The sequence below is a fragment of the Poecilia reticulata genome, chromosome 4 (genome assembly GCF_904066995.2).
Source record: "Poecilia reticulata chromosome 4, P_reticulata-male-v2, whole genome shotgun sequence".
NCBI classification, from domain to species: domain Eukaryota; kingdom Metazoa; phylum Chordata; class Actinopteri; order Cyprinodontiformes; family Poeciliidae; genus Poecilia; species Poecilia reticulata.
In genome coordinates this window covers 20,075,513-20,091,003 of record NC_088833.1, presented here as the reverse complement: position 1 = coordinate 20,091,003, position 15,491 = coordinate 20,075,513, and the positions used below count along the sequence as shown (strand labels likewise).

The following is a 15,491-nucleotide window of genomic DNA, read 5'->3' as shown; positions in this document are numbered from 1 at the left end:
CATTATAAAATAATAATGGTTTTAATAGTGACATGGTTTGAATCATTCTACCTCTTTGTGCTGACTTGTCAGCCCTCTGAAAGGGGCGTGAGGCTGCGTAAAAAACAGTCTCTCGTCACGCACAAAAAATCCCCTCTACGTGGATTGAGGCGTGGAGCCAGTCACGTATAGTCACGTAACGCAGGCAGCCTCATTCTCCACCAATAGAAAAACGGGAAAACCGAAAGGGCCGGGCCGACAGGCTGCTTATGTGTTTTCCCGCCCTGTGCGTCATTGGCTGCCTGACTGATTGATCTCAGTTAGCAATGGGAGCTCACATCAGCTGGCGGCAGAGGCTTTGACAGGAAGGATTTGGCTGCTCTGGAGTCCAGGTAAGAGTGTTTTTCTATTTTGTTTTATCTGACTGCGTATGTGGGATTATTTGAACTCTCTCGTGACAGCGTTAGCGTCAACAGTCAAGCAACTAGGAATGAATCGATAGAAGAAGTTAGCCTAGCTGGTTAGCTAGCCTTAGCCACAGATGGCTAAGTAGCAGGGAAAAACAAAAAAACAAAAAACAAGGGCTGTTTACGAACAGAACTGCTAATTCCATACTTTTGGACGAGTTGTTAAGTGATCAGGTTGTTGATAAAATTCAGACCATCCGCATTCTATAAAAGAAGACATTAGGTTTACTTCGGATACAACTAAAACCAATAAGTTTACAAGCTGTAGCCGATCCGGTTTTGACTGAATGCACCCAAGCTAAAAATATTTGACAAATTCAGACATGCATTTCTACAGAAGCTACATAATTCTATACTTGGGTGATTTACTGTCATAGCTCAAATTCTTTACATGTACTCCCTTCTCCCTACACGCTGTAGCTTGTTATTACGCATTCCTGGCCAGCTTCTTGCACTGAATTTCTCACTAATTCCGTTTGTAATCCTTTAGTTGGCAGATATGGTGAGGCATGGCGTGATGTCGGAGCTGCAGACCATCCAGCATCCTCACCAGGTTTGGTCTGCTCTTATCTCTTACTATCTCTCTGCTTTCGCTTCCTGAAATGCGTTTCAGGATGTTGAGCTTACTGGAAGTAGTTCTCACACTGCCTGGCCTTATCTGATCAAATAAAAGCAGAAGCTCAACCATTATTCATGAGTCATTCACTCTAAAAGGTTGAGTGAAGATTTGCATTTGTAACCAGGGTTGAGATGGGTTACTAATGCTAAAAGTGCAACTATAACTTTGTTCAGACTTCTTAAAAAGAAGATTGTATGAATAAGATTTCGTGAAACTGAACAGCCAAGCCCAAGTGGACATATTATTCATTGTTTTTCTTGCATTTTCTGCTGGACCACCACCTGATTTCTCTGGCTGCTCTCGCTTTTTCCCCCCTTTCTCCCTCCCCTGGCTGTTCGGCCTGCTTCTCTGTGTTACAGGGTAACCCCCTGGCTGTGGGCCAAGTAGGACAAACCTGTGCGAGAATCCAGAACAATGGGAACATCACGGAAGAACCGCAGCCCCTCTCGCAGGGTACAGCAGGTATGCACCGCTTGTAATGGTTGTAGCGGCTGTATGCATGCCCGTTTGAATGGCAGCACGTCCTGGCAAATGTTAAATTACACGTGTAGATTAAGAATTTTCTGCTCTGCTGCAGAGATTGAGAAAAGTCAGCCGGTGAACATCCCGGATTTTTCCAAAAGGAGAAAGAAGAAACGGACTAGAGCAACCGACAGCTTCACAGGAACCTTTAATGGTAATGAAGTTATTTGATAGTGTCGTCCTCATCGCTTGACAACGCGAAACAGTGGTGTTGATGTCCTGCTTTCTCTCATAGATCTGTACAAACTGACAGATGAGGTGCTTGGTCAGGGGGCATATGCTAAAGTTCAAGGATGTGTGAGCCTGCAAAATGGACAGGAGTTTGCTGTGAAAGTGAGTAATTCTCTTTAGTTTTGTTTTTTTTGTCAGATAACTACAACTGTATGTTTTTATATAGACAACTAAACATGTCTTGCGTGTCGTCTTGGGATCATAGATCATAGAAAAGGCCGCAGGGCACAGCCGAAGCAGAGTATTTCGAGAGGTGGAGACTCTCTATCAGTGTCAAGGAAACAAGTGAGTTCATGCCATCTGTTCGTCATCTCTGTTAAAAACACATTCAAACAATAAATGAAACCGATTCTAAACAGCTCTGAATGCCTCTGTTCAGGAACATCTTGGAACTGATCCAGTTCTTTGAAGACAGCTCGTACTTTTACTTGGTGTTTGAAAAGCTGCGAGGAGGCAAGTATGAAATATTAACGGTGCCATCTGCACACATCTGACACGTTTATGTAATTTATTTATTTTTTTATCGCTTTCTCAGTATTTCCAAAAGTATTCAGAACTCTTGTGCTTTTTCCAATATGCTACCATGAAATCAAATTTATTTCCTTGGGATTTTATGCGTTGAGCTAGCATAAAGAAAGTTTAGTAAACTGTGGATTTCTTTTCAAAAATGCTAAAAATTAAAAGGAGTGTGAAAATGGAGGAATTTTTCTGCCATAATCCAAGAGCACACATTTTCAGTCTGTACAACACTTTGAGTACAAACATTTCAAGTTTTCAGAAGAAAGACATGAAGTCCTGCTTTCAAAATAAAAACGTAAGCAAAAGTATTAAAAAGTTTCGAGAACAAAAGATATGAACTCCTGCTTTCGGACTGAAAATGTGTGCTCTCGGATTATGGCAGAAAAATAGTCCTCTGTACTTGAAAACTTTTGCAAGGCGCTGTAAACAGAAATGCAGGTAATCCTCGTCTCTTCCCTCAGGCTCCATTCTTACACACATCCAGAACCGAAAGCACTTTAACGAACTGGAGGCCAGCAAGGTGGTCCGGGACATTGCGCTAGCCTTGGACTTTCTGCACACAAAGGGTACATTTATTTCTGAACAGCTTACGTGTCGAAATCTTGACGTGAAAAAGATTTATTTTGGAGTGTGTTTTTTACTTCTCAGGAATTGCTCATAGGGACCTCAAGCTGGAAAACATCCTGTGCGAATACACCGACCGGGTAAGTGACGTTCTTAAGCTTTAAGGGAGGCGGTTATCCCTGTACGTGTTTGTTATGGCTGTAATAAATGTCCTTCCCCTTTTCTGTTTTCTCTCAGGTGTCACCAGTAAAAATCTGCGACTTTGATCTGGGAAGCGGAGTAAAGCTCAGCAGCGCCTGTACTCCCATAACGACGCCAGAGCTCACCACGCCGGTACGGGCTCGTAACATTTCACTCCCAACTCCGATTTACGACTCGGACGTGACTTTTTAACACGCTGACGTCTCGCTTCTCTCAGTGCGGCTCAGCGGAGTACATGGCTCCAGAAGTAGTGGAGGCGTTCACCGACGAGGCCTCCTTCTACGACAAGCGCTGCGACCTGTGGAGCCTCGGCGTCATCCTCTACATCCTGCTGAGTGGAAGCCCCCCCTTCACAGGCCACTGTGGCACCGACTGCGGGTGGGACCGGGGGGAAGCATGCAGAGCGTGCCAGGTGTGCTCTCAAATTTAGTTTCTGTGCTTATAAAGTCTGACAGAAACGCATTATTACATGCATTGATAGAGCTTTACAGTTCCAGCTCCATGCATGTGAAATAAAGTAATGCTTATATAAATCATTGCATCTGTCAAGTAGGTGACGGTCCAGAGAAATGGACAAAAAGCAGGTCTTTGTGTTAATCAATACATTTTTGTGTGAATAACACATTTTAGCAGCAAGGCGGTTTGGGGTGCTTTATGTAATTAAAAACACAAAATTACAACGTTTTAAAGAAAACACCATACAAAACATTACATTTTGATGTGATAGTGATATGTTTTTAAAAAAAAAAACAAGTTTTACTTGCTTCCCATCGAGTTAAAAGACCCAGGATTTCGCTGTTTACAAAAGTTAAATCAAGAAATACCTTTTGTACGTCGGTCACTTCTGAAACTGAATATGCAACGTTATCCACCATAAGTGTTTATGTCTTTTAAAATGTCATCATATTTATGTTTGGAAAGAAGTAAGATTACGTCGTACTGCTTTCCTCAGAGTTTCCTGTTTGAGAGCATCCAGGAGGGCAAGTACGAGTTTCCAGACAAGGACTGGGCTCACATCACAGACGGAGCCAAGGATCTCATATCGAAGCTGCTGGTTCGGGACTCCACTCTGCGCCTCAGCGCTGCTCAGGTCCTGCAGCATCCTTGGTTACAGGGGGTCGGTATTATTTACATATATTCACGTTTAGGGCTTGTGTTGTTTGATTTGATCCTGGGAGTAAACTGCTTTAATCCTTTTTTAAATATATTTCCAGAATGCACCAGAGAGAGGTCTTCCAACTCCTCGTGTCCTACAGAGGTTTGCTTTGCGAGTTTTTTATGTCTTTACGATGCTTTGAAACAAAACGGACACATTTTAGGCAGCGGAAGGGAGAAGTAAATGATTTTGAGTTGAAAGGGACATTTTTTTTTTTTTAGAGCATTAATTCCTCGTCCAGTGGCTTTTTGTGGATCGTGCGGACAGCGTTGGTCGTTAAAAAACTGAATCTCCTCTTTTCAGGAACAGCAGCACCAAGGACCTGACCCAGTTTGCAGCAGAAGCCATCGCCTTTAACCGGCAGCTCTCCCAGCACGACGAGCAGCAGGAGGACTCGGCGTCCATCGTCTGCTCCATGAGGCTGTCCCCTCCTTCCAATTCCCGGCTGGCCCGCAGACGGGCCCAGTCCAACGCTCTGCGCAGCGGGGACTTCTCTCCTCTTTCTGATGACCTCGCAGCCTGAGCCACCAGCACAGCTTCCCTCCTGGTTGTCTTCACTAACCGATATCAGATTCTACCAGCTCGTTTTTTTTTGTTTGTTTGTTTTGTTTTGTTTTTGTTGTTTTGCACAGGGAGTCTTATTGGAGCACTCACATGGCATCAGAGCTGACTAACTTTACATCCAACACTTTTTTTAAGCTGCCTAGAATTTAAACTCTCGATCACTTTTCGCTTTTAAAAAAAGTATTTTTTAAGCTTTACAGATGTATTTATTGGTAATTCTCAACCAAAAAGCCAACAACAAAAACCTCTGTTGTTACCAGCAGATAATTCAAGGACATATCATTAGCATAACAGCGTTTTAGAGGTGCAGCTGTTTACTGTCCTCGCGCAAAAATCATTTTGTTTTTGCAGATTTTATTTTTCTTCTTTTTTTCTTTTTTAGCTGTGAATTATTCAGTATTTTGATTTTACTATTAAGCTTCGGAAAAGGGACGATTTGTGCTTCTTAAAGCAAATATGTGGAGGTGATTGGATGTTTGTGTTTATATTTGAAGGATAGAAGTGGACGACTCTTGGAGAAACCTGGACCTTTTATTCATATTACCAGTTAATGTCATTATGTGTAATTGCATGAGTGTGAAATTCAGGTGCTAGAATTGAGGATCTTTTCACTGCAACACAACCTACCTGTAGCACTGCTGTACTTTAAGATGAACTTAGTTTGAGTGAATGCAAGAGGAGCCCATTTGTGCCACTTCAAAGAAAACTAAAGTCATAGTTGCTGTTTATGAGCGTCAAAGTTATAACTGAGGTAATAATAATCATTACATGCAATGTATATTTAAAGTCAAATCAATTAAATATACATTTATAAAAGGTAACATATTTTTTAGATAATTTTTGTGTTTTTCATTCTGTTTTTCCATTTGTTTTGCAGCTTGTTTTTTTTTTTAAACAAGTTTATTATAAGTCCAGATACGAAGTCAAAATTATGGTTATCTGCCTCACGTTTTTAATGTGAATTATAACTTATTTTATAAAACTTAATTGAGAATTGTGACTTGAGATTTCATAATTTGAATTAAAAATCATCAATAATATATTTACAACCCATAATTTTAGCATTAAAGCGTGGCTATGACTCAATTTCTTTGAAGTTGTCTGAATGGGCTTCCATGGTAGGAGGAAAATATAATGTATGCAGAGCATTATGATTTTTTTATTATCTTTATTTCAATCCTCCAGATAGGTTTTGTTTTGCTCTAAAAACAAACAAAAAAAAAGAAACACCACAACAAATATTGATTTTTTTTTCTGCTCTCTGTTTAGTGTATTTGGAGTGTTTTTTTTTTTGTTTTTTTTTTTGTAGACTTGAGCTGTGATTCTTACTTATAGTCGTGAAAGTCAAAGGGATTTATTCTCATGTTACATTTGATAGTAAGAAATTGGCCTAAAGTAATTGAAGGGATTTATTTTTGTAAGTGTATTTTGTTTAGTTTTGTATCTGGTAATGTGAACATGGAAGAAAAAGGGATTGAGCAAGCTGAAGTATTTTGACTTCATTTTGTTTTTGGTTCATGTTCGGGCTGCAGTATCCACCTGAACTTCTTTGAACCCTTGTAAATTTACTGGCCGCCCTCGAACAGACCCCCCTCCCCCCCCGCCCCCCCCCCCCTTTTCCCCGCATCTCGTGCTGTTGCCATGGTCACCCCATCTCTTCAGCAACTGAGAGCTTTCATTGTCAAGCAGGAATTAAGAGAGATTTGCTCTGAGACAACATCAGGAAAAAATTACTTGCCATGTTAAAACCCTCGCTCTTGTTTTTTATGAATCATAAAAAGAACCCTTCCCCTCCCCGCCGCCCCCTCATGCCGGGTTGTAATGGCATCAAATGAGATGCGGTAATGGGTACGCAATTAAGGAGCCCCGCAGAGCTTTGATGTAGGACCTGATGAGCAAAGCTGTTCTTGTGCATGGAGCAGATTTCCACTGGGATGTCGTGTTCTCAATAAAAAATGTTGAAATTTCAGCTCTTGTGTAATTTGTGTTGGTTTGTGTTCAACGGTTATCTCTTAATATACTCGCTCTGACTCGGGGGATGTCAGTAGTTTTTATTTTCAAAGGCTCTTTTGTGTGAGCTGAAGGCCGAAGGGAGGGGCAGGGATGTAGAAAGTAATTGCTTGGTTTAAAAAAGAAAAGAAAAGGAAAAGGAAACGGGCTTCCTCTGAAATAGTTTGTCATGATTTATATGAGGTCTGAGAAGTACCTCCGTTTTTATGCAGTGACTTTTGTTTTTGTAATAGCCTTTAAAAAAAACTTTCAGTAATTATTTTAAATAGTTTAAGAATTAACCGTAACTTACTGATTCCTATTTTGTCAACGTTCTCGTTATCGGAGCAAAGGATATTTGGATGTTTGACATGACTCTTTAGCGCTCCTAGTGGTGAGAGGCGAGCAGTGCAGCAGCTGCTCTCTGCTGTTCACCTGCTGTAGGGAGAGACAACATTCACCCCGCAGCTGCTGTGCAACAGGATGCAGAGACAGCGCGCGGCCAGGCACTCAGCAGGACTACGGGTTCAATAAAAGGTAAGTGACGCGGAGTAGTTTGTAATAATGCTGCTGAAATGAACTTTTAATGGTTTATGTGATTCTTCCAGTTTTGCCTGTGTATAGATCTGTGTGCCTCAAATCAAAAATCATTCATCCTGAAATAAAATGAAATGTTTCTTCAAACAGTTGTAGATTATGAAGGTTGTAGCGGGAGATTCTCCTGTAACGGTCCGTATCGCAGCTGTTCTGAAGAAGCCTCTGACTGGAGACAATTTGATCATACATGACAGTCTCTCATGTTACTGTGGAGACACTTTTGCTTAAAGGTCCTCAAACATGACGATTGAGACATTGAGAAATGTACCAAAAACGACTAAAAAACTGAAACTTTTTCCCACAAAACTCTGTGTGCAGTGATGAAGTGCTTCGTCCAATCCTGTTAAGACATGGTGTTACCTGATGAGAAATCAAGACCATCAGCTCCCAGCAACATCCCCGAGCGGCGCAGCCTGCGGTCCCAGAACCTGCCCTCCCCAGCTCTGTGCTGCGCCTGCGGCCTGTGCATCATGCTGGCCGGCATCAACATCACCCTGGTCGGAGCTTTTGCCTTTGGCACCTTCAGCCTGGCAGCCAACCCTCCCATCATCATCGGGCCCCTCCTCTTGCTGTTGGCTCTGGCTTTCTTCACGGCCTGCTGCGTGGTCAGCAGGAGACCCCTGTCCCACATGGCTCAGAAGACCCAGGGAGGGGAGAAGTGGGGGCTGATGCGGATGGGGACGGTCGCCTTCGAGATGGAGATGAGCGAGCACACCCTGCAGGACACGACGGCCGTCCAGATCAGCCCCACAAACTCCCTCAGCTCCTCTCACAAGTCCACGTCGAACCAGGGGGACAGCTCGGCTCTGGCCGCCTGTCAGAGTGAGACCAAGGAGCCGCAGGGATCTGAGTAAAGTGACACGGGTGCTGACGGGGATAAAACGAGTCTGACCTCTGAAAACAAGGAGAGCACTTCCACACTGCTGCTGCCTGACCAGAAGACATCCTCCTCCACATAGCACGGACTTGACTGGACGACTGTTTGTCCTACTACAGGACGGGTGCATCTGATGGACCTCAAAGGTCTTTTCAATACAAGAAAAAACTGGAAAAAGAGACTGTTAAAGATACATGAGATCAGAAATGCTCCAATTGAGACCTTCCACTATGTTTGAGCTCTTACTTCAAAATGTTGACCGATTCTGTTTCTGGAAACAATTTGTTCTGCTTCCTTTGTAACAGTTTTGAATATGAAGGGGTTGCAGGATTTCTGCATCGATGCATTTGTTCCTAACCTTTCTCAGATTTATTGACTAAAAATAGTGGGAGTCATTAATTGTGATTCATTTATTGAATCTGTGAAAATTTTTTTTTTTTTTAGCCATTAGCTTTCTAATCACCAGTAAGAGCAAACAACAGAAAACTGCCTAATTTTACAAACCATCTGTGGTATTTCTTTTTTCTTGTTTTTGTTTTTCTAAAATGCTGCTGTATGTTTTTTGTTTTGTTTTGTTTTTTTTATCTTTTCTGGATGTGCCGTTGTGTGTTTCTCTTCAAGGCCACCGTGCTGCACGCTACAACATGTCATGCAGCTCCTGTGATTACTCAATTGTGTTACAGGATATTGTTACGTGTTTATTGCTGTTCTCCGGGATAGACGGTGTCCTTCCTCCAACAGAAAGAGAAACATGCCCTTTGTTCTTCTCTTTCGTGAAAAAAAAAAAACTAGCATAGGCAGATTATTTCTTATTTTGTGCCCAACAGGCTGACTGCTGTTTGTTGTTGCTGCTCTGGATGTGAGGATGGAAGATAATGTGCGTCCAGCTGAGCCCTATTGAGAAAAAGACTGCTCTGAAAGCCTCACTGACACAGTTTATCATTAACATTATATGACAACTCTGAGTTTGATTCTCTCGCAGTTCACATCACTTGTTGCGTAAGGCGGCAACAACTCGAAATGTGTAAAAAAAAACCCAACAACTAACATTTGTCTCCATTCTGTATGTCATGTGAAACGTAAATAAAGAGAGCATCTCCTGTGTCAGCTTGGAGCCTTGCGTTCTCTGCCGTTGTCAGTGGTCGTTACGAACATGAAGCCATAAAACAAATAAATAAAAAAAAAAAATCCTGTCAGGTTATGTAAGAAAAGTGTGCAGGTTGTGAGGATAAACTCATTTGTTATCTGAGAAACACCGGCGGCAACCGTGCAAACAGTCCCCTCTTAGCGAATTGCCCATCACTTGGCATCAGGACGACAGCTGCGGGCAACAACCAGAGCGCCATGTTTACTCATCATTATACACACATGCTGTCCCCAAACACACGAGTCCAAACTCTGTGATCCCTTCGGACAGCGAAGGCTGCTGCCTGCTGTTACTGGAGTCTGAGAATCGAGGTGTATAAGTGGCCACAGTCAGGGTTCTCTTAATCCTGAGACTCAGGAATAAGCCTCACAGTGTTTGCATGAGGAGGATGACATGTCTTGACAACCCGAGGTGAGAGATGAGGTCACGCTGGTCTGAAAGGCGGCACAATGGGATTTATGCAGTTCAGAATTGGTCTTAGCTGTGCTGGTTATCCAGTTAGCTTTAAAACCAAACTTCCTGGTGCAATCTCTGGTCATTTGAATATCAGTAGCTCAGTTTTCAGGAATAAGACCAATAAATAGATGTTTAATGCAGAAACGCGAGGCCTTACTGAAACGTGTCTCCATGTGCTGTGCAGTACATTTGATTGGCCTCTGACTCTGCTAAAGTGTAATGGAAGCAGATGTTGCTGCCTTCAGCTCATCTGCGTTGCTGGTTCTGGTGTTTTATCATCTTCCTCTTTACAATACTCCATAGATTCTCTGCCGCTCATAGGTCTGACCAGTTTGATGGCCAGTCAGTGAAAGAGATAACGAGGTGATTAATCAACTCTCAGCAGCTAAAAGTGTGGGCTAAAATGTTCCATTATCAGTCTTTTTATTCGAGAGGGGGGGGGGGGGACCTCTGCATGATCATGAAACTACTTCTCTAAGATGTACTTTTTTTGATGATTCAAGTCTTGGTTGTTCAAGGTTTTTTTCCCTCCTTTCAGCGTGCTGCACTCGCTAAGGTGCACTCAGTATCCAGATGGAAAAAGGGAAAAGGAAAAATGATGCAATGCTTACGTGTTTTATACAATTTATAGAGGATGGGAGGAATATGCTGTAGACTTCAATTCCTATCTTTCAGTTTTCTCAGTCCAGTTTTCTCTCTCTGTGCATCACTAACATGTTGAGTCTTATCTCTGTTGCTGCTATGTGAGCAGGACCAGACAGTCTTCTGTATCAGTTTGTTGACGTCACTTCTGGATTAAACACGCATAATGTTCTGTGTCAGATTATCACAGCAACACCATCCCTAAGAAGCACTTCACACTTTCTGTCTCTGCATTTACCTCAGATTACTACCCATCTGTTGACCTATCAGACTTTTCTGTTATCATTTTAATAAGAAATATATGCACAGTGATAAAAACCCCACTACACTCACTGTGTGCTGCTTCTGCTGCTGTGTGTGTATTATCAAAGAGGCACCGTTGACCATCAGTTCTGTGTTAAATGTAGCTGTTCTTGCTTCTCACTACAGCATTCCTCCCCCACATCCTTTATTTAAAAGGGCAAAACATTCACCCTTATAAGTCTATGACTCTTCAATATCTCCCAAACTTTGTTTCACAATCTTCACAAAGCTTTTTCTGTCACATTTCCAGTTTTTTCCTTCCACTCAACTTGCCACTCTTTTGCTCTTTTTTAAATGATCCTCCCTGTGGAGGATGTGAGGGTGTCGGTGACTCCGGTGAAAAACTGTCCAGTCAGCAACTTTTCCCATGAATTAAACGGCTACAAGGCCAAATATGTTGTTTTTTTAATGCTGTAAGTGGATACAAACAATAGATGGACGTTTATTTAAGTTATAAGCTTCAGGCCCAACAGACTGATCCTTTCACTTTTGGGGAAATGGTGGCAACTTTATTTGGGGCAAACACGTAAATCTCTTCAGAGTCGTATTAGTTTCATTGCAAAAAGATAACTTTCAGATAATCTCCCATCTTAGCCATCACACACAAATTACTGAGTATTATTAACAACTTTACCCTAACGATGAATATGATCCATAAAACTATATTTTTAGACCAATTTTTAAAGTGACTCTGATGAAAGACATTTCTTCTTTCTTTTTCTTTTTTTTTAACTATTTTTATTATTTTGGACATTTTTATCTGCATGAGAGAATAAAACATTAATTTGTTACAAGTCATCAAAATATCCTTCAGAACAAGTGATTTTGCATTGAAAAAAATAGAGCCTACAACAAAAACATATATAGGTTACTTTCTGTCTCTTGTAAATCTGATAAAATCCTTTCAAACACATTTTCTCCGTACTCACCTCTAATGAAAGGTGTTTATTTGATACATGATAAACACATAGAATGGTTCTAATTCCTGTTGCTGTCTGTTGTGTGACATAATCCTATTCATTGAAATGAATAAATATGATGCAAGGATGATGATGATGGTGATGATGGTGATGATGATGATGATACAAAGCTGAATAGACTTAATTAAACAAGTGCAATAAGAGCCTGGCGATTCAAAGAGTCTGTTGCAGAGGTTGTTACTTTATTTACGACAGCTTTTGTTTGAGAGAGAAACAGCTTCAACAGGCAAAAATAAACTATTTTAATTTGCACTAATTAACTGAATTCCTTTTAGAAAACTGTTATATATTCAAAGGGAAAATGTCCTCAATGATTTGACTTCACTGATGTCATGTGTGTCAATTTACCTCATGTATTTTATTCTGCTTACATTTGAAGAGTCTAAGATCAGGAAAAAAAGGTACATTAATGATTAGAAAATATTTATTTTTAAATCTGGAAAGGGCTTTGCAGTTCCTGTGATGGCAATGCTGCGAAGCGACACTAGAGGGCAGTGTCGTCGTGCGCATTCAGGGCGTCGATTCAGTACGATGTAAGACTGAATTGTTTTTGCTTTATTCTTTATTCTGTTTAACTTTCTGTTTCTATTTTAAACAAACAAGTTCAGGAAAACTGAAATACTGTTATTTAAAAAAAAAAATAAAAATTTGGATTTTATGTTGGGAAAATACAAATCTACATTTTTAAAATTTCTCTTCTTTCCTAATTTCTTTGACTTTCAAATTTTCATAAGCTGGAAATTGTTTCTACATGTCGGTAAATTCAATCTTTTAAACTTTACCAGGGACTCTAAATCTTCTTACAGATAAATATTGCTTAATCTGGTGTTCAGATGCTAATAGTTGTGGGCATTAAAAAAAAAAACTGTTTCACAATCTCCTTAAGGGTTTTAAACCTTATGCTTCTGACCACTCTGTGACCCCTGAAACTTGGAAGAATCCCTTCCTGTCTGAAATGTGCTGTCTGATACAGCACATTTGTGCAGTTGTCCGAAAACAACCTCACAAAACCAGAACTGAAAATCAATCAGCAGCCAGATCAATTTAGCTCTTTGCTCTAATTTGTCTACTCTGTCACCTGTCTGTGTGTGCAGGGCTTTAGGCTCGATGAGAGGTTTTTATTCTTTCCTGTGATAAAGGACAAATGAGATATATGTTGCTCAGTCTCAGTTTGAGTAAAAATTATTTTGTTTATAGCAAGGGAAATATGGAGGCTTCTGCATCCACATTCAAATTATTATGCGAAAGTTTTGATTGCTGTTGTCTTGTAAACTGTTTTTATAACAGCCTGTGACTGCACTTAGATAATAGCGGTTTTATTAGAAAAGGGAAAAATTTGCAAATAGAAATTATTAAAAAGTAATAGAGCTATGTTTGGATTTTATCTTTCAATAGGCACAGATCTGACTTTTCTGGTTAGTGTTTAGTGCTTCTAAAGTTTCAACTTACAACACGATTTTAACCGAATCAAATTATCGTTCAGTAGTTACTTTATAAGCAGATGTAAGGGCAGCATTTAAAGTACCGTATTTCTCAAGTCTTTCTGGTGTGTTGATCATTAACTATTCGCAGTAACATTGTGTGATGCTTGGAAGAGGAACCACTGTGCTACACTAATTGCTTAATATCATTTTTATGTTTCAAAACAAATTAAAGAGATTACAGGGCTATCATGAGGTTACCAGCATTTTCAAATCCACCAAAACAAAAAGTCTGACAGCTCAAAAGAACAACTCAGGACAACTTAGCTGTATTCTGTTCAGCCTTCCTGTTTTCTACTGAAACTCTCTCTCTCTTTCTCGCTCTCTCTCTCTTTTTTTTTTATCTCCAAATGCCATTTTATATTCTTCATCTGATCTTTTTCTTTTTTTGTTTAAAATACTTTCCATCAGATACCAATCTGAATACTCGCTAAAGCTAGCTAGAGAGATGCTAAGTTGGCAACAAAGCAGGTGATCACAGGGCCAGGCTTGTCCGATGCAATTTCTCAGTGCATCTTGGTTGTTATATTTTCAAAACTGCTTCATGTTTGAGTATTTGCAACATGAATGCATCACCTGGGTTCAAAACTTTTCTCAATGGACTCCTGCTTCCCCGTAAAGTACAAAACCATTAAACAGAGCGTGTTCTTGAGTGGTGACCTGTTCAGGGTGGACTCCACCTCTCACGCTCTGACCTCTGGATTAAGCGGGTCTAGAAAACTGACGGATGAACACCTTCCTTCTCCTCTGAAATGACAGCTCTGCTTTGGGGACCTTTTTGATGTCCTTGGGCTTCCTCCTTCCGCCACGCCGTGCTTCAGAGGGATGCAACACAGCCTGGATTTCTCTAACAAAAATACATTTCCCAGAGGTGCTACACAACATTCCCAGATAACCAGACAGAACAATTGCAAGGTTGCAGTGTCTTTTAACACTCTTACTCCTTCTGTTGTAGCACAATCATCACCAGTTAAAGAGACCCCTTCCGGTTTACACACTTTGAAGTTTTTTAACATCATTAATCTTGTAAAGATGGTTGTCTTTCTATTATTCCCATTTTTCTTGGATGCAACAAGCATTTTGATATCCCTCGACTTAAAATGAAGTGCCATTATGTTTTTTTTTATCCTGCTGATCACTTGGTAAAGTGTCCCTCCAAACAGCAGCTTGCTCCATCTAATTCCTAATGACTAATGTGAATGCTGACTCTGCTCTTGTAAAACAAATGATATCTCTGTCCTGTTCGAATAATCCCAATATATTCAAATAGAAGGGGGATGTATTACTGTGACAGAGGGGGGAGGATGTTTCCACCTCGTGATAAATGTGCAAATGTCCACCAAAGCTGAATCAGACGGCAACTTTTAATGGCCTGATTGCTCGTTCATTTCCCGGCTCATTCTCTAGCAGCCCGGCTCCCTCCTTTTTAATGCCGAGCCGGTCATATTTCGTCCCAGATTAGTATAGACGGCGCCTGACAGTTGCTTCTGCTCAAGGTATTTAGAAGACATAATTCATTCATGGATCTAGAAGTGCTCCCATTTGTCATTCCCGCTCACTCTCCCCTCGCCCGCCCGTTCCTCTGGGTGGCGGAGACGAGGGCCGGGGCCGGTTTTCAGCTGATGCATTAGCGGGCATATGCAAGCAATGAATTATCAAGGAGGAAAAGGAGTCAATTATCCACTCCTAAAGAGGGGCCAGACTCGCCTGGTGGCCTAGGGGCCACTTTCCATATTTACCAAATCGTTTTACTGAGCGGTTCGCCCAGATCACCTGGAGGGGAGACGGTGAGCAGACAGCACACCTGCAACTCTCCCTCACACACAGTCAACTTTGACCTTCTCACCCCGCCATATCACCGTTCCGCTCCGCGGTTAACAAGGACAGGCGGGGATGTTTTGGATCCATACGTTCATAATCCATTTTACACACACACACAGCAGCTCCTCAAACTGATTTCGGTTGAGCTGGAATAGCCACGCCGTGACCGTCAGCCATTTCCCCGTGTCCCAGTTCTCCCCCTCTGACTTCTGTCGAATCAAAATGGGGGACCCTGATTGACTGTGCCGCTCTGACTAATAGAGTGGATATGGTGAATAAAATAGCCAGCAGTCTCATTCCAAAGTCTCTTACCCCCTGTGTCCCCAGTCACTTTTTCCTTGACATATTTTCAGAGATTGAGCTTTCTATCCTGTTT

At 41.3% G+C, this 15,491-nt stretch overlaps 2 protein-coding genes across 2 annotated transcripts; both read left to right on the top strand.

Moving 5' to 3' along the window:
* The first annotated feature begins 201 nt into the window (after positions 1-201).
* On the top strand, positions 202-6,791 carry mknk1 (MAPK interacting serine/threonine kinase 1). The gene is made up of 14 exons (XM_008407033.3): positions 202-371; positions 937-999; positions 1,425-1,527; positions 1,643-1,741; positions 1,823-1,920; positions 2,024-2,103; positions 2,198-2,271; positions 2,799-2,903; positions 2,986-3,041; positions 3,139-3,234; positions 3,320-3,514; positions 4,055-4,219; positions 4,317-4,360; positions 4,562-6,791. Exons 2-14 carry the CDS (start codon positions 946-948, stop codon positions 4,779-4,781), a joined length of 1,389 nt encoding a protein of 462 aa, XP_008405255.1. The 5' UTR covers positions 202-371; positions 937-945; the 3' UTR covers positions 4,782-6,791.
* A 94-nt stretch (positions 6,792-6,885) lies between these two features.
* Positions 6,886-10,321, top strand: LOC145551473 (transmembrane protein 275-like). Its single transcript, XM_081606447.1, has 2 exons — positions 6,886-7,348; positions 7,727-10,321. Exon 2 carries the CDS (start codon positions 7,759-7,761, stop codon positions 8,260-8,262), a length of 504 nt encoding a protein of 167 aa, XP_081462573.1. The 5' UTR covers positions 6,886-7,348; positions 7,727-7,758; the 3' UTR covers positions 8,263-10,321.
* Positions 10,322-15,491: the final 5,170 nt, after the last annotated feature.